A 19,184-nucleotide genomic window follows, 5' to 3' on the forward strand; every position below is an offset into this window, starting at 1 on the left:
CAGACGCCAGATTTTCTGGACCTACCTGATTATTTGATATCTGCCATAGCTCCGTCACGCACTCGATAGAGTCCCGTATTTACTCTCGCATAACCCACACCAAAATCTGGATAAATATGTTTAAAAAGTGAGGGTGTGGGTTATCTGCAAATTTTTTAAGTGGTTGGGGGGGGTTGCTATCCCCATCGTCATCTACACTTGTCAAGCTGATAAGGAGCCAGCAAAAAGAAAGCCAACTCCAATCTATAGCATAGTCTGTTTATTGTCACGCCATTGCCATTGATCACACTTTGTTCAGCCAATGGTTCTTGGGCCTTTTGTCAGGTGCTGTTTCAACAACCAGTTAACCAAGTTTGCACTGTTGGCCTGCTTTGTTTTTGTGCTATGAGTGCGATGCGGTAACAGTCTTTCACAGTGAAAGAGAAGCTAAAGATTATAGCCACTACTGGAGAAATCTGCAGCAGAGCTGCAGCAAAACAACATGACGTCGACGAGTCGTGCATTCGTGACAAGAGGAAGAAGAAAGAGAGTCTTGAAACAACGAACCAGGACAGGCGAGCATTTTATGGTCCGAACGCTGGTTTGTACCGCCACCTCGAGACGCAGCTTGCCAAGTTCATTGGGGGGCAGAGGAGTCGTGGCCACGCCATTTCGATGGAGATAGCTCAAATGAAAGCCCCGAAGCTGGCCCGGGTAATGAAATTCCACACGAGTTTCGTGATAGCCGTGGATGGCTTCAGCGCTTTATGACAAGGCATAAATTTTTGATGCGACAGCAAAGAACAGTGTGCCAGCGGCCTCCTGGCACTTACGAGAAAAAATTGAGCTTTCAGCGATATGTCATCGAACTTGGAAGAAGCACAACTATTTGCTGTCTCAGGTAGGAAACTCTGATCATACCCCAATGGACTTTGAGATGCCGATAGACATGGCTATAAAAAAAAAAAGGTTCCAAATCAGTCAGCATGCTGAACGGTGTAAATGCCAAGCTGCGGTACACAGTGATGTTATGTGCTTCGGCTGACTGCACAAAGCTGCACCCATATGTATTACGTATTCAGTTGCAAGACGCTATATAGTACACCACTGCCCCCAGGAATCGTTGTGTGTGTGGAAGAAAATTCCTGGATGAACAGTGGCCTATTTGGTGACAGCATCTGAGTGATCTGGGAACGAAGACCAGGTGCCTTGCTGGCACGCCAGTCGACGCTCGTGCTGGATTCCTTCTGAGGCCACTGCACTGATGCTGTGAAGGCTCGCCTCGCTGAGACCAACAGCGACCTCGTTGTGATATCTGATGGCACGACGTCCATGCTATAGCCGCTCGACGTGTGCATGAACAGGCCGTTTAAGACATGTTTAAACTATATGCCCAGTGGATGGCCAACTGCCTTTACGCTCGCACACCAACGGAACACTTGCAAAGCCCTGATATTTCACTACTCTACCAGTAGATCGTGGACGCGTGGAAACTGATACTGGGTGATATGGTGTGTAAGAGCTTCAAAAAATGTGCCATCAGTAACAGCTTGAATGGTTCCGAGGACGACTACATCTTTGAAAGTGGCAATGAAGCCTCGGATGGTAGCAGTGAGATGAGAGTGGTGACGATTGAGAATTGGATAACCGGTGACGTTGTGGTGGTGGTTTGAATAAATGCTTTAAAAACGAAATGACACTGAATGTGCAGTTGTATCTTTCTATTGGTCTTTTTTTTTTTGTTGTTGTTCCAGGTAAACGTGTGGGCTATACGCGAGGACTTTTTTTTTTTCTGACAGTTCAGAGTTAGGGGTGCGGGTTATAAGCAGGGGCAGCTTATATGCGAGTAATTACGATATATATAACACCGACTAAAATTTCGACTGTTTGAAACTTTTCTTGTTCAATTTTCTGGGCTTTTTCTCTCGGTCACAGGTCAAAAGCTATGTTGGTTACTATCGAAATAATGTGCCAAGGGGTCTAAATGCTAGATCTAGCCCCGGCGTGCCAGCCCTAGCATACAGAGCTGAGATCCCCAACCTGCGGTGCGAGAAGTCGCCACTGCAGCGGGTTCGGGCCAGAGGGGACAAACACCGACTTGCATACTCGAACAGCATTTATTGTGCTCGAGTACACTGCAAGAGAACACTCAAATACAACCGTCGTAGTGAGCGAACATCCCGCTCGCGTACGGGGGTGAAATAAAACCACCGAATGAAGAAGTATGCGCAAGGAGGTAAGAGGAGTGTTCTGCTCCCCTGGTGTGGCTTCACGCTCATGGCCCGCAGCGGTAAGTGCATGCAATTGCCGGGAGACAAAGGTGCAGCGGCTGTCTCCCCAGCGGAAGACAGAACCGTGCACGTGCACGTCCAACTGCTGAAAGACGCCGAGCGATTCGCATGCTCCTCGGCTCGGACCGGCGAGAGGAGGTGTCCTGGCTAGGCCGGAAGGAGAGAGGAAAACCCGCACTATGTCGCTATGGAAGACTGAGGCGGTAGAGGGTGGCCAGTGTGCCTTGTCCACCACCAACCTCCCTAACGGCGCGCGTGTATCACATCGATGTGGGAATACACACGAATCCCCTGCCCCCATCACTCAAAAATTAATTAAAGCCCGCTGGAATCCGTCTAAGCAACATTTAACGTGCCTATGTGAAGTGCAGCGGACGTATTCAAATGCCAACTACATTCCATGTGAAACGTTTTTGGCTTGACAAGAGGATCGAAGCTGTTTTCCTTTATTTCGTTAATATTTGCCATGAGGCTATATACATCAGGGAGCTCAAATAACTTCAAGAACATACCTGCCCGATCCAACTATACTTATTGAGATGCTACGAACGAGCGTGCAAGTGCCAGGTGAAGGATGCAGCAGCGTCATCTGCTGGCGTTGGCGCTAACAGCCTCAGCGTGCCGCCTTCCATTAACCCACTACCCCTAATGTAGTTCACTATAGTTATGGGGCATGCATTTCAGCACCGTGCATTTCAGTAAAGCTTGTGTAGCAGCATCATCGCCATCATCATACGGCGAGGTGAACAGAAGAGGCAGCAACATGAATCGTTTCCTATCTCATGCCTGCCTTTCTCGCTGAGAACATTTTCGGTTCTCTCACGGTGTTGTTCAGTTCGGGAAATGTTGGCCCATGTCGTCTTGCAGCTCATTTAGTTCAAAATCATATCTTTATGGACATGTGTCTCTGATTTATTTTGTGTGAATGTGACACCTTCTCTTCGACACTTGCACTATAACGAAGGTGAAAGCTTGTTTTCTTAACCAATATTTGTGCATCTTTATTTTTTATCTTTTCATGTCATGTCTTTTGTTATGTTGCTGTAACCGTACTTCTTATGTGTGACATCTTTTCATGCTGTGAAGTTGCCACATTTGTGTGAATGTCTTCTCTCCAGCCAACCTCTAACAAAGGCCCCAGAAAAGGCCGAGGACTTCGACTGGAGCCAGCCCCTTAGCACGGGGCCTCCCAAGCAGAAAGCGGAAGACTTTGACTGGAGTCAGCCACTGACCACAGCTGCCTCGAACAAAATGGACTCATTTGACTGGAGTCAGCCTGGGCTGTCTGTCGACAAGGAAGATGCAAAGGGCAATGACTCAAAACAGCAGCAGGATGAAGGCAAGTGCAAAGCACTGCAGCATGCTGTGATCCATGTCAGCTGCTTGCAGAGGCACTACTAAAAGCAGTTGCTTTCGAAAATCTCTTAAAGGCCGAAATGACTAGGATACTACCTGCTTTTCTTGGGCTTCATTTGTGTTAAGTTCAGTATACATCTATGAAAGGCAGCATGGTTATTTTACCCTTACTGCATTCCTTGATCTCGGGAGAAACCAGTGGCATGCATTTCGGCAAGCTCCTTGCATCAATTTACTCTAAAGCTCTTGGCAAAAAGTTGCAGAACTTAACACACAAGCACACAGAGACCTGCATTGGTATTCAAAAATATTTGATTTGTTTTATCTCAAATTTTTATTAGGTATGTTGGCTTCATATTTGCTTCACACCCAAAAATTTAATACTTCCACATCTCTAATAAAGAATAATTGCTCTGCTGCACACTCACTTGTATGATGTTTCTTTTGGTAATGTCTGCATTTAAGCAACACATTTTGTAAGAGTTGGAGCAATGGTTTGATGAAGACGTGGCAAATGTATTCCTACTCTGATGTGGTTTTGGGATGTAAGCACAGGTTTGGGAAGGCAGCAAAAAACATCCAATTAGCAGCTTCCAGCAGGTATAGTGCTTGCTGCTTGTTGGAGCCAGCAGTACTGATTGCTTTTGTGTGAGTCTGATATTGTAGCTTGGCATTGGGAGTTAATGAACAATATATCATATTTCTGTTAATTTTCCTACTGTGCTTTTTCTGCCTTTTTTTCTAGCAGAAGAATCCCAAGTTCAAAATAGAATAGAGACCCTGGACATCATGGCACAGCAACTGAAATTTATGGCATGCCTCAAGGTGAGCTACCTGTTAATTTATGGAAGCGGTAGCAATTCTTTTGACCACCTTCACTGGCTACCATCATTTGCTTCTTTTCACTGATGGGCTCCAGCACAATTCGAGGTTGCATTAGAGCTTTTGAAATTCTGCTAATGTGTTATTTACTTTAGCACACTTTTATGTGACAAATAAATAGTATGTTGGGACTGGTAAAAGTATTAAAAAATAAAATTTCCCTGTTCTTGCCACTAAGTATAATGGTCTACTTTTGTGCGGCAGTCAAATAGGACGGGTCTCTTCGTTATGCTGTGGAAAGTCAAAATCGTAGCCATACTCAGTGCACATGCGCATCATTTCTGTGTGACTGATTATGCCTTGCAGCTAAGTTTAGTTTTGTGCCAGTCTTGAGACTACTGTCACTGTTTACACCCCAAATTATTTATCAATTCATTCTCGTTCGGTCTGTCAGCTGATGTTCCTGGCTGCCTTTTTTTGGTAAAACGACTGTTCCATGTAGGTATTGGCCGTGAATTTGATCCCAGGGAATGCAAAGGTTCTGAGAAAGCTTTTAGCTTTTCTTCATAGTTGTGTGGTTGTGCCTAGGTGGCTTGTGGTTTCTTTTTATGGTGTTGAGGGAAAGTGCATTCAGAAGGCGAGTGCATTTGCGTGATGCAATAGAACAGAACTTAAACGCACAGTGCGGTTTCAAAATAGTTCATTACATTTCTGTTCATATACACACTTGATGTTCAGCATAACCCAGTCTGATAACTCCTGGTTTGGGATTGAGAGACTGAATAGCTTTTAGTAATTTATTACTCCTTGGTATTTGCAGATCATGATGGAGGAGCTGAGCACACTGGCGACAGGCTTCGAGGTGGATGGAGGCCAGCTGAGGCATCAGCTCTATGTCTGGCTTGAGCGCTGTGTTGCAGCTCTCAAGGAGCTCTGCCAGTACGGTGCTACAATGCGGGCGTCTGGGAATTCCTCAGGTGGGCTTCTTTTTAACTGCTGTGCAACATTCTGGACGACAGCAGCGAAGTCACATTTCGCTACCATGATCATGCTTGTTTTTGTTTTTTTCATTGAATACACTTAGTGATATTTAAGGTGGGAGCATACAGAAATTAGTGAACGAAATGTTACTATAAGGCCTCAGATTTGCTTCCGAAGTGAGGACTTCGGTTTTCAATGACCATTTTGTATTCTCTTGGGAATTAATTTGTTTCTTGGTGCTGCACGCAGCACGATGAATTTCGGGTTACTCATGCTTGTTAGCTTTAGTGATGGCTAAATATACAAGGTAGGCTTCTTTTGCATGAAGGTAGTTACAGCATTCTGTTTTTTGCGCAAAATAACAGAATGCTTAGGCACCAACTAGCCTGCAAAAGCGTACTCGGTAGTTACAGCACCTTCGAAAGCCTTGACCGAGGTATGCGTAAAATTTACAGACCACACAGACCAGGTTACACTTTCTTAAAGCTAGTTTCCTGGGGGAAAAGCTAAGTACAGTAGAACCTCGACTGTACGATTTTCAGGTCACCACATGAAACCGTCGTTTATTCCAGACATCGTGTGATTGAAAATCTCTTAAAACTTATGCGTTCATGTTTTGAAGCACCCGCTACTTTTGCTGCCAAAATTAATTACAGTTCTTTCACTAATGTTATGAAAGCTACCTTATTTATTATTTACCTTATTTAAAGAGTTGACTCATTGACCTGCCTATTTTGCTGACTTTTTGCTTCAAATCAAGGCTTTAAAACGAGTGCAGAAATGGCGTCATTTAGCAAACACGTCTTAAAAGCTCTACAAGTGTCACAGCATATGCCCAGCTCAATGCAATGAACGCGCAAGGGATACAATTGCGAAGCTAGCAGTAAATGGAAAATGAAGATAAAAGGCGATCAGAATGAACTGCTAGCACGAGCGAGTTGGATAAATGACACACAGTCAGAATTTTCTTTACTGCACCGATATACAAATGAATTAACTAGCATCGTAGCCGGCATGATAGTATCCACCCGCAGCTGACACCTTTTACACCCACACACACAGACACGGCCGTGCCAATCATCCTAAGCCTGCCTTGCACATACCCACATGCATGCTGGTGTTTCAGCACAACAGAAAACGTAAAATGTGCAAGAAAAAGAGACCCAAGTGGCAAACCAAACTCTGTTCAGTAGCTTTGGATTTTGGTGAGCATGCCACAGGTTACCCGAAATTTCCTGCTACATTTATTCGTCTGGGAAAGTCACTGCTAGCACGAGCGAGTTGGATAAATGACACATAGTCGGAATTTTCTTTACTGCACCGATATACAAATGAATTAACTAGCATCGTAGCCGGCATGATAGCATCCACCCGCAGCTGACACCTTTTACACCCACACACAGACACGGCCGTGCCAATCATCCTAAGCCTGCCTTGCACATACCCACATGCATGCTGGTGTTTTAGCACAACAGAAAACGTAAAATGTGCAAGAAAAAATTTCTTTATAAACTCGGATAATAAATTAGGGGTGTGCAAATTGCACGAGTAAATACAGTAGTATTGAGACTTAACAGCCTCAAAAGGGGGCTCTTGACGAGGCCCGCGTAAATTCCTGGCACTGTGTGTTAAGTGTGCAAGTATGCATCACGTGCATCTTGAGAGTGATGATCTAGAAAACATGTCAGAAATATGCCTGCTTTGTCTCTTTGTGGTAGGACAGTGCCAGCGACATTTCTTTCTGCTCATACTGGCAGTTAGAATCACTGCCACACCGCAGCAGCAGGCTCTATTCGAAATTGGCATCATGCAGAGAACAAAATGAAATGAATCTTATTGTTCACCTGCTGCACAAATGTGAAAATTGAGTGCACCAGTTGGCAGCACACTTAACTCAGCGGTGAGCAGCTCACTCGCCCAGTGTCAAGCCTAACGTGCTGCCCCACTGAAGACTGGGTGGAAAGTGCTTTAAAACTAGTCACCGTTGATCATAGCAACATGTGATCTTGTCATCACTGGCGCAACAAACGCTCTATCAATTATCAGGTATACAATCTCTATAATATGACATACCTTGAATGGTACTTGATGGGGCTTGATGGCTGAAGCCATTAGTGGTATACTTGCACAGTGTTTTCTAAACAGAGGACGTGGGTTGGAGTTCGGCAGTAGAACATTCAGGCTGCATAGGGAAACTTTCCTTGATTTAGGTTAACCACAGGTCTTCCTCCTTTTGCTATGTGCCTGACTGGCTGTTACCTTTTCTGTGTTACTCTTCTGACGGACTACAGCTGAACACTGATCCTCCATTGCTTTTGCAGATAGTAGGAAGTGGACCCAAGGCAGCAGCTTTTGCTCTGTCTATTTTTGCCACTTTTGGGTTGTGCTGGCCATGTCAGCACTGCTTTTTGGCATATCATAGAAGGGATGCTTGTGGATATGTGTTTTAAATTTTTTTTCCCTCGTTTTCAGTTTCCGAGACATCCATGCTTCCTGATGCAGCAGCGGAAGACGGGTCATCTGGCGGTCGAGAGAGGGCGCACACGGGCCCCGACTCGGGCCATGGGGGGGCACCTGTGCCCACCCTGCATGCCATCTTGGTTGCTGACAAGCAGGATTTTGAGGCCAAATTGGTTCGTGCTGCACGCCGCAAGCTGTGGCTCAAAGCCAACGAGGCACTGCTGCGCACGCTGCTCTCCTACACGGGCCTTCACGGTGCCCACGGCGGTGGCCTAGCAGCAGTACGCATGGAACTCAACCTGTTGCTTCAGGTGAGGCTCGCTGCAGTGTAGCTGATCATGCGGGAAAAGTGCACCTAGAAAATGGCCGTCCTAAGAGATCTTCATGTGCTTCATTTAAGTTCCAGCAAGATGAGCCATTTTTTTTTATCTGTATATTAAAGCATTCATTTGCGATAGGCGGCTTTTTTTTCTTCAGTACAAGAAAATTACAAGAAATTATCGGAGATCAAGTTAAGAGGATAACATTCGATGAGACTCAGTGCATGCATACACAGTATACATCAGTGCATGCTGTTTTTGCTCGGCGGTTTGAATAAGTTCTGTGCAGTCCCTTCTGCATTTCTGATGTCATTACTTTTCGGCTTATCAGCCCATGTATATTCCTTTTTTCCTTGCTGCATGATGCATGCACTTTTTCAAACCTTGCCACTTGGTCCCACAGTTAAGTGTTGCCATTACTCATTTGGTAATAAATAGTGTACACATGCTTGAAGACTTTTCTCAACTCTAGATCATTGCTCACCACCTAGCAGCCTGTGTGAGAAACTATTGATTCGGGTTCATTTTGGCAACATTCTAGTTTTTCATTATAGTGTCATTATAGTGTAAAACAGCATATCTATTCTCAGTTCATCATGACATTTTGCTAAGGGCAAGAAAAAAAAACGAACATCAAAGCAGTTTTGCTCCGTTCCATTTCATATGCCTTCTCACTGGAAAGTCAGCACATCATTGCTATTAGGTTGTTTCTCGAGGAAAGCAGATGTTGCCCACCCAACATTATAAGTTTAAAAAAACAGCTCTGAAAAAAGTGACCATGACCTTTTTTCTTTGCATGAACATTTGCACTCAGACCTTACCTTGTAATCACTGACTCAGTGTTGCATAATCGTGTTGTGATCGCGGTTCCAGTTTGGTGGCATGCCATCATTGACAACTGAACTCGTCCTTCGGCTTCCAGCAGTGCTATATATCCAGCTGCCTTTACATTGCTGTAACACTTGTCCTTGATGAATAAGCCATGAGGCTGATATTTTAGTGTACTCAAGCTGTTGACAGTCTCTCGCTTAGTATGTCAGTGCGATGCTGCATGCAAAACCAGGTCAGCATAAGAGAGGGAAAGTAGGCAATGAGCTTACTAGGGAAGCAGATATAGATACAGCATCGATTGGTGACATTTCCATGACCCTCTTCACTGCTTACTTCCCTCCTATCTTGTTTGGAATCTGCTAACTACCCATGCCATGCTTTAATGCTGCTTTTCTCTAACTCACCGGATTCACACATCATGCAACTGTCATTGGACACAAACGGCGAATCTGTCTGTCAAGGCAGATTGGTGCTTGCAATTAACATGAACACAAAACAACTTTCCCATATGTTCACCTCAATAAATGGTTGTTTACCTTGGTGTTTTATGCTTGGCACTACCTTTCCTAAGGAAACCTCTATGATGGCTGCTTATTCCACAAAATGCTGTGCGGTTCAATGCTACCATGGTAGGGCCCCCTACAGAAGAAGGCAAAACAGTTTTAGAATGCTAGGTGTTAAAGCGTGCTCTACAGAACTGCAGGCTTAAGGCACACTCAGTTTGCCATTTCTCATGTCACGGTTTTCTGTTATTCTATTGAGTCGGCATTCAGCATTTTACTAATGCAGCATCTCACTGATCAAGCAGTTAAAATAAGTCAAAAGGGAATTTTTATCCATATGTATAGTCACTTCCGTGAAAACGTCAAAGTTGTCTGTTATAGTAAATAACTACTGTACACATCGATTTGCACCTTTCAGAAAGGTCGGCATTTGCACTGGCCTGCCGACATGTTTGGCTCTCCAAAGAAGCCCTTTATCTTAAAAGCAATCTAGTGCATCTCACACTGTGGCGATCCATACGTCTCTCTCTGTGCATAGAGCTGCACAATGGGGCAGTTTTTGTGCGGCCATCAGTATGGTTCTTCAGACCGATTAGACAGGAGTGTCCAGCTGCTATAAGCAGCTTGCCTTTGGAAAAGCACGACTCCACATTACAACTTATAAATCAAAAGCACACCACCAAGCGAAAGCACAACGCTGCTACTGGTGATGTTGATGGCTATGTCCTTTATAACGAGTTGCTTTTACTACTTGGCAAAGTCAAGAACAAATTTTTCTTCGGTTACTCCTCCCCGCTACACCTCATTAGGAAGCACCCTTCTGCATTTACACATCGACGGAGATGTTTCCAACCTTCATAACAGTTCTGGAAGGCTTCTGCTGGAATATGTTTCAGCTTGTCTGTTACACTCTTCTGGATATTATCCAGAGTACCAAAGTGATGCCCTTTCAAGTGGATTTTGAGCCGTGGAAATAAAAAAAAAAGTCGCAGGGACTGAGATTCGGTGAATAGGAGGGCTGAGGAATCACAGGGATACTGTTTCTTGCCAAAAAATTAATGGACATGTGACAGGGTGCATTGTCGTGGTGAAGCATTCATGTCCGTGCAACGCCTGGTCGTATACGTGCAACCCGTTTCTTGAGTCTAAGAACTTCGCGATAAAAAGTTTGATTGAGAGTTTGTCCTGGAGGCACAAATTCCTTGTGGACGATCTCCCCGACTGTCAAAAAAACAAATGAGCATCGATTTAATTTTCGTTTTGCTCATTCTCGCTTTCCTTGGACGAGGAGAGTCTGTGGTGTGCCATTCCTGACTTTGGTGTTTCGTCTCGGGATCATATTCAAAAATCCACAACTCATCACCTGTTACAGCGCGATTGAAGAATTCTGGCTCCCTCTCTAGGCACTCCAGAAGATCAAGACACACATCTTTTTTGTTGTTCTTCTGCTCAGTGGTGAGGTTCTTTGGAACCATCTTCGTGCACACTTTCCGCATACCCAAATCCTGTGTAAAGATTTGATAGACGGTAAAAACATTCAAATTCAACTCCCGACTGATCATTCTCGCCGTGAGTCGACGATCTATCTTTACAAGAGACTTCACTCTTTTCACATTGTCGTCCATTCTTGAGGTTGATGGTCGTCCTGCACAAGCTTCATCATCCACTTCTTCTTGGCCTGCTAAAAAGCACTTGTGCCATCTGAACACTTGTGCCCTGGATTGTGAATGTTCTCCATAAGCTTTTTTCAACTTTTTATAGGTCACAGTAGCGGTTTCGCCAAATTTCACATAAAATTTAATGGCGCAGCGTTGCTCATACTTTTGCCGGTCCATATTCATAGTGCACATGACAGCCGCAACTTCTCTTCAGATGCTCTCAACAATCTTATAGCAGCTGCAGCAAGTTCAAACTGGTGCTGAGTCAAGGGCACAATCCAGCTTAACTGCCGTATGAAGGGGGTGCCATCATTTGGTACCAAGTGGATGCGCCATCTTTTAGAGGGCACATACCACCTGGTACCAATTGAAGGTCCAAAGTGCATGGGTACCTAAAAATTAATTTGTCTCTGAAGGCCTCCACTCATATTCATTGCACCAGAGCTGTCAGGCAATTTGTTCTGGTGCCACAACGCATTTCTAGGACTTCAGTCATGCCCACTGTTCTCTCATGCGTTGCCCATGTCCACTGTTCTTGTGTTGTCCCCCAAATCATCACCACACATTTTATTTGGCTTAATGCAACTGCATTCGTCATTTTCAGCTCCCAAATGTCTAGTGGGCTCTGCAGCCTTTCAGGTGAGCAGGTGAGCCCCATCGTAATGGAGAAGTCGTCCGCAAACACAAAGGCAGGGGTATGGCAAACCTCTCGCTTGCCATCTTTACAGTACTCCAGCCTGTATCGAGATCCTGAAACCTCCAAGTAATGCGTTACTCTTGCCCACATAAAGCATGAAAGGAGTAGGGAAACAGGGCAGTGCTACCTCAGTCTGCGCAGAATTCCTACTGGTGTTGTGGTCTTGCCGCACCACTCGACTTGAGCCGTGATGTTCTCGTACAGCACCTGGAGCAGCTCTAGATCCACTTTGTTGAGGCCAAGTTCCCACAGTATCTCTCAACCTGAGTAGACACAGAGTTGCCAGATGCATAACTTTTTACAGAGGTGCCAGTCAGATCTTTGCTGCCAATAACTTAAGACTACTTTCACAGGAGCTGCAGCAGGACCGTTCCCAGCAGCAGTTATTGTCACCACTGCCTTTCCCCACAACTCTACCTCTCCTGGCTGCCAGTGTGGCTTGCCAGAAAACAGTGGTCGCCGATCCAGTTCGTCTTCTCCAGGTAAGCACTGGCTTTGAATACCTGGCGTCGACAATTTGCATTCCATGGCTTGAATGCATTTCGTCACCGTTCTGTGGAGTTCTCTTAAGGGGATGAAAAATGCCACCTGGCTACAAGAACACACTTTCTTACTTGCAGCAGGAAATTTTTGTTTTGGAGATTTTTCATCACTTTAAATATGCAAGTATGCAAAGTCTCTAAAAACAGAACTCTGAATTACTCCTTTTAATCTGTTATGTGCTTTATTTTTCAAAAAAAGTGTGAACAAAACTTTTTATCTTTTCTTTATTTTACTGCTGGTTTCAATTGGTATTGTAATAAAAAGGAAATATCTGACACTCAATAAATATTTGAACCAGAAACTAAGTCAGATGAACATAATGAAGTTTATTGATCATTATATGAAAAATATGCTATGTGCTGATAAGTAGCGATTAAAAATTAAAGAGCACAGCCAGGAATTTTACAGCTTTTCCACTGACCTATTATGGAGTGCCCATTTAAACGTTTAAATGAAGAGGTTTTGTTGGAATGTTCTTTATACCAACCTTCATCCACTGATGCCCACTGGTGACAGTTTCTTCTGAGCTGTGATATTCTTCATTAGCTCATATCAATGTCAGCACTGTCACCTTTGCTTTTTGAAACAATGTGAAAATCGGTGTCTGAATCATGACAAGAATGGCAGCTTAGAAAACCTTCTTTTCTTTTTCTTTTTTTTTTTTTTATCACAGGCCAGCAGCACATGCGTTGCCTCCGCAAGATGCAATTTTCTTATCAAGACTGCCATATAAAAAAAAAAGTTTCAAACGGTAGAACGATATATGGAGAGGTCTAAGCATTGCTTAATCCTAGTTATACGAGCAAAAGCTGTTAACTGTTAAGCATGGTTTTTCATGGTTTAGCAATAGTGTACACAGTTCAATGGCTTGTATTAGGGTTCAGAGTAGGATAGCACCTTTTAAAACTGCCTTTTCATTCCATGATTTTTAGTATTTTTTGTTTTAGTATTGAGGAAAAGGAAGGTGCAGTATCTGTCACTTATCGGTGGACACCTCAAGGTGAGGAAGTACCCTTGGAAAACAATCTACACTCGTCCAAAGTAGTTTTGGGACGACTTTACAAGGAGGAGCTTTGCTCGTCTGAAGTGCTTAAGAGATTATTGTATTGGAAAATATTAATGTTTAAATAGTGCAGTTATTTTATTTATTTTAAAGTTATATTTTAAAGTTATATGTATTGTCATTCCTGGGATTATACAGACTTAAGGAGTCACCAACACCTGGACCTCATGAATTGCTACTCAACAGAGTGACCTCCTTTTAAAGGTCTTGTACTCAGTGTCTGGTCCACTTGTCCTGTGCCTTCTCAAGCACTCCAAATTCCACACCGACGAACAATCATAAAATATACAAGTGGAAACTGTGGCATGGAGGGAATGGGGAATGGGGCATATTTAAGCAGAGAAAAACAGCATCTATGTGGTCACTTACTTTTTCTGCTGCCTTTTTCTGAGCTGAACTTATGCCAGGGTGATTGGCCAGTCATAGTGACCTGGCATATTTTTGCACTGGCTACAATCCTCAAGGGATGAGGGCAGCAGCCTGCAGTCTTAGGACAAAATGAATGTGTGCCTTCAACTCCTTTGCTGGTGCTAAGAAAGCTTGTTTTGTGTTTGGTGCAGCTGATGGCACATGACATCTTGCTGACAGTGATGGATCTGGAAGAGCCACCTGGTGCGGCCACCAGTGCCAGCACCTTTTCACGAGTGTCTGTGCTGTGGGACTTGGGCACTTCTCTGTCTGCCTGCATCTACCAAGCACTGTGTGACAGCGACAGCTTTGGTCTCAAAGGTCAGCAGGGCTCCAACAGGGGACTCGACGTCGAGGATTGCCTCAGGTACATCTGGGTGGAAACCTTTCTGCACTCTGCCATAAGTGACACTTGTTAAGAGTTTTTACTTATAGTACTACTAAGCTTTCCTGCACGTTTGTGCAGCCTGCTCTTCAGGCTCTTTTAAGCGTGGCTGCTTATCTAGCTTGTGCTGCAGTTACCCACTTGCACTCACTGAATAGGATGCCAGGTTCAGATAAAAGATTAGTAGAGCTTCTACCTGAAGCTCTGCTAACACATGCGTAATCGAAATGGGTTTAGAGTGGCAACAACATTGAATATCTTCTATTAATACCTCAGTTTGAGTGTTCTTTTGGGTGCCTGGCATAAGTTTTAATGCAATAACATTATGAGTTTCATGAAGGCAAAAACCGTTCAGCATCGTCAGTGTTGGTGTCTGTACGAAGTCTCCGCCTGCTGTTCTGGGCAGGTTGCAGGCAGTTTTTTTTTTTACCTGCCACACTTGGAAGGTGGCATGGTCGGCAGCCCCTTCTAGGCTCGTGAGAAAGGAGAGGTCGCACTAAGAACGACTCAGCAGAAAGATATTAAAGAAGAAAATGCAAGTGGAGATGAAATAAGGATAGAATCGGAACAGATCGGAGAGTGATGCTATCTTTCTTCCACATCAATCCCATTGATCATTTTTAAATTTTCTTTACAGCTTGCTGTCAGATGAGTAGTGCTTGTTAACTTCAATAGCTTGTACCCTTAATATAAATTTATCACATCAAGCGATAAATGTGCTACACAGGTCTACACAGGTTGCACTGTCATGTGTCTCTTAGGTGCTCATATCAATCCACTAAGTATGATCTCATAGCAGAAAGTGTGGTGCAGTGGCATAAAGCATCTTCCCGCGATTCGTCCCGGGACTACTGGTTTGGCATTGAATGACACGAGCAGCACACCCAAGACAGGGAAGCCACAGGAGCAAGGAGGCATTTTCCCTTCCACAGAATGACTCAGCAGAAGCAAATGTGCAAAATATAGTGCTGTTATAATTATAATCTCCCAACAATCAAAGGAAATCTCATGACTGCTTTTGATTGTATTTAACTTTAACCCCTACTTTTCTGGCATCATGTCATCCTTTGATTGAGACTGACACATCAAAAAGTAGTCTTATGTATTTGAGGGTCGGCACAACGCAAACCTTCGAAGCTCTCTTCGGGTCCTTTATTTTGTTTGGACTTGAAAAATGTTTTAACAGTGTATTTAACAGACACTGACCGCTGCGACTCATGCCTTGGCGGCATGCATAAAACTGCTGCATCTCAGCTGGCCATCTTTATTTATAAAAAAGGAAATAAAGTAAAACACATCCAAAAATCTCCATCACCATCATATTTAGTTTCCAAAAACTGCTGGTCCAATTAGAATGTTGTGAATGTCCCTTCAACCATCTCGGGCCCACACCTCCTATGAGCCAAAAGCGAAAAATGATTGCTTCGAGTATAGAGCAAAAAAGCAATGCTGATTTAATGCTTTAGAAATAGCGTGATCGCAGAACTGGGATGTTTAAATGGTACAGTGCAAGCTTTAGATTTGAGAAAAGCTACAAAACATAACTTTTTACTCGGGTGCTTGAGGTCTGCACAGGCCGGTACGTAGGCTGGGCCTAGCCTGCTCGCCTCTACTGGACCCAATAATTGCCTGCTTTCAGTTTTTAATGTCCGGCCTGTCCCGGTACTCAGTCAGTTGGGCCAATGTAGGCCCATTTGCTTTTCATGACAAACCTTCACTCTTGAAAAAAAAAAAAAAAAAAAAAGCTAGCAGTTAGCAAACATCTGTGCAGCAACTGAAGAAATTGAATGAAGCAAGGAGGGCAACTGCGGGTTCATAATGATGTGATGTGTGCGTACTCATGCTGGGCACAATTGAAAAAATTGAGTTATGAAAAGAGCACTGAATGCCACCTTCTTCAGTGACTCATGAAGCAAAAGCTTAGGAGAGAAATTTCTAAAAACAATGGCCAACGCAAATGTTAACTGTTTCCCTCATAAAGTACACTAAAAGAGCATCATTGTCGACTTGGAGTCGGAGAGTAGCCTATGAATAGGCATTCTTACCTTCGAGGTGCACGTGGCTTTACTTACATGGCAAGAAGACTTCGTACAGCGATACTGAATCACATGGTTTTCAAATAGAAAGAGAGAGATCCGATTAGAATAGAGTTGTTAGCATTATAACGTCCGAACCTTCTCCAGGTCTCAAGAGAGGGATTCGGACTAGGGCACATTCTCTGCATGTATTTTTTCCCCTCAATTACTGACTTAGCTTTGTCGGGCATAGAAACTTACTGCACGAAGAACATGCCGGTCTGTAGCCTGTAAAGGACATCGCAGAAATACTAAGGAGGTTTAGAGCACTGCTATACTGATGATGCAGTTTTCTCATGTGAAGCACACTGACCTTTCACTGCCCTGAGAAGGCTGAAGACTAGGCTTTGCTGTGTGATGGGTTAGAAACACTTGTGCAGTATAGCAGTGGTGCATATCCATCAAGACGTTATAGACAATATTAACTTGACTGAACTGATTAAAACATTTGTCAGCCCCAGCCACGGTTTGGTTTTTGGACCCTGTGAAAAGTTACAGATTGTGGAGAAGTTAAGCAAAGCCTTGTGCAGCGTGTGCAGGACTATGTGAATTCCTGCTGGCTCTGATGTTACTCTCGCCACTTTTTTGTCTAGACATGAGATTAACCCGACCAAGTAGCCTTTGTTGAAAGTTTTAGTATATTTTTTTACTTTTGGGGATGATTGGACGTGTATCTATAAGTTTTCTTGAGCTGCATGTTATATTGTAATGAAGTTGATGGCATTAACTTTGCCACTGTAGTACATTCTGTCTTCTTCTTAAGGTCTCTCATACATAGATAATGGCATAACAGAGTAATAAAGAAACCATTGAAACCATAGGTCTACGCTGTTAACTCTCTTCCTCTGCATTTTTAACATGGCACTTCTTATTTATATAAAAAAAGGGTATAATAAAATTAATGGCACGGAAAGATATGTGTACCCCCTGAAATTTGCATAAATTTACGCTGTTGGTGCAGTGTGCTGTTTTAGTACAGTTGCCAGATCATTCAGTTCAGGTTCATTCAGAATCTGGTGCCTGTGGCCATTTGTGTTTCTGGATCCAAATTTAAAGCCATATGTTAACCATGGAGTGTATCCATTATAATGGGGCTAATTCATGTGTTTCACATTCATTTATCAACACCTGTTGTGAATGTCTGGTCCAGTTCTCAAGCACTCCAAATTCCACACCTCCGCATTACAACTTATAAATCAAAAGCACACCACCAAGCGAAAGCACTAAACGCTGCTACTGGTGATGTTGATGGCTATGTCCTTTATAACGAGTTGCTTTTACTACTTGGCAAAGCCAAGAACAAATTTTTCTTCGGTTACTCCTCCCCACTACACCTCATTAGGAAGCACCACATTAGCTGCCACGCCCTTGTCGCCACTAGAACTACAAGCGTTTAGTGTTTTCCACTGCTTGTGTCCCTGTCGCTTCATCGAAGCAAAGTGCTGTAGAAAGAGCCAGAGTTTTGTCAGCAGGTGTTATTACAGGGTACTTAAACGAGCATTCTAAAAAAAAAAAAAGGGGGGGGGGGGGGCATCATGGTATGATGTACGCACTAATTTCACCTTCACCTGTAGCAAAGCATCTCTGTGGCAGGGTTTGTTTTTCTGTCTTCTTTTTTTTTTTTTCCATAAGGGGTGAAGATTCTGAAATGGCTTGAAAAAGAAAAAAAATGCTGCTCTGGAACTTTTTTTTCCATAAGAACAGTTTTATGACATTCAAGGATGTGTAAAATTGCCATTTATAAAGATTGGGAGAAACCTGTTACAGATTTAATAGTGAGGAACAATTTTTGGGTGTCTAGTTCTTTTACAAGGTGTAAACTAGCCATGCAGCATTATTCAGATTCAGCATTATTCATTATTCAGTGTTAGAGCATGTTAGTACCTTTTTTTTTGCAATCTCTGCTTCCTGTTATAAACTGCCTCTTGCACCTGTTTGTGTGCATGCAGCCTTAGTGTGGTTTACCAGAACAGCCACCTGTTGGTGGGCCACGCCACCAGGCGTCCTCGGCTAGGCAGCACTGATGAGCCTCTCACACCTGCAACACAACCAAGCAAGTGGCCGGGTGCGTACTCTGCTGAATCTTACCTGATTCGTTGGGCATTCAAAGCACCGTGCAGCTGAAGCACTCCTATGCAGATAAACTTGACTAGCGTCATATTCTGGCATGGTTCCCAAACATGGAAGCTCTGCATATAAAAATGGGCGATTTAGGAGTGAGCATGAAGCATTGTGGTGCTCATAACCAGTTTTTATTTCTTAACAGCAAAGCTCAATGGAAACTACATTTCTTTGAATAGGGAATAAAACACACCTATTGTATTTTTTGTTGTTCTTATGTGTCCGAGCGTGTGAAGGCTTTGGCTTTTAAAAAAATAAGACGAATATGGCTGCAACTGTACCCTGACTGGGTTTCGATCCCGCAGCGGTGGCGCAAGTGGATAAGCTTTGCCGGCCATTGCCTGAGAGTACTAAGCTATAGCCGCACCCAATTACTCTCCATATTTAGCTGCAATGGTCACAAAATTTTGTAGGGCACTACCACTAGGGTCCTCAGTCACCGGTTTCTCTGATCTTTGCCTGAAGCCTGACCTTAAAAACCTAGCCTTGAATCGAAATCAAAGTCAAACGTGACATCCTGCCTTGTTTTTCACCAACTAAGCTAACTTGGCTGCAATTTTTCTGGTCATTGTTTTGTGCACTTTTAGTTCCGTGCACATGTCCAATTTTTTCCTGGACCAAAAACAGCCCTGAATCGCTACTGAGTCGCTCTGTGTGGCTGATTATGAATTGCGGACTTGGTTGCTTTGCG

General features: G+C 43.7%; 1 protein-coding gene across 1 annotated transcript in view; it reads left to right on the forward strand.

The window, feature by feature from the left end:
• The window catches only part of Rbcn-3A (rabconnectin-3 alpha), a 122,980-nt gene that overhangs the window by 73,314 nt on the left and 30,482 nt on the right, over positions 1 to 19,184 (forward strand). The window contains exons 38-44 of the mRNA XM_084593783.1: positions 3,389 to 3,609; positions 4,375 to 4,451; positions 5,269 to 5,425; positions 7,902 to 8,200; positions 12,252 to 12,380; positions 14,065 to 14,279; positions 18,322 to 18,437. Coding sequence (XP_084449909.1) covers positions 3,389 to 3,609; positions 4,375 to 4,451; positions 5,269 to 5,425; positions 7,902 to 8,200; positions 12,252 to 12,380; positions 14,065 to 14,279; positions 18,322 to 18,437 — 1,214 coding nt within the window. The remainder of the gene's footprint in view (positions 1 to 3,388; positions 3,610 to 4,374; positions 4,452 to 5,268; positions 5,426 to 7,901; positions 8,201 to 12,251; positions 12,381 to 14,064; positions 14,280 to 18,321; positions 18,438 to 19,184) is intronic.

The sequence above is a fragment of the Amblyomma maculatum genome, chromosome 2 (assembly GCF_055883805.1).
Source record: "Amblyomma maculatum isolate TAMU_Amacu chromosome 2, ASM5588380v1, whole genome shotgun sequence".
NCBI classification, from domain to species: Eukaryota; Metazoa; Arthropoda; class Arachnida; order Ixodida; family Ixodidae; genus Amblyomma; species Amblyomma maculatum.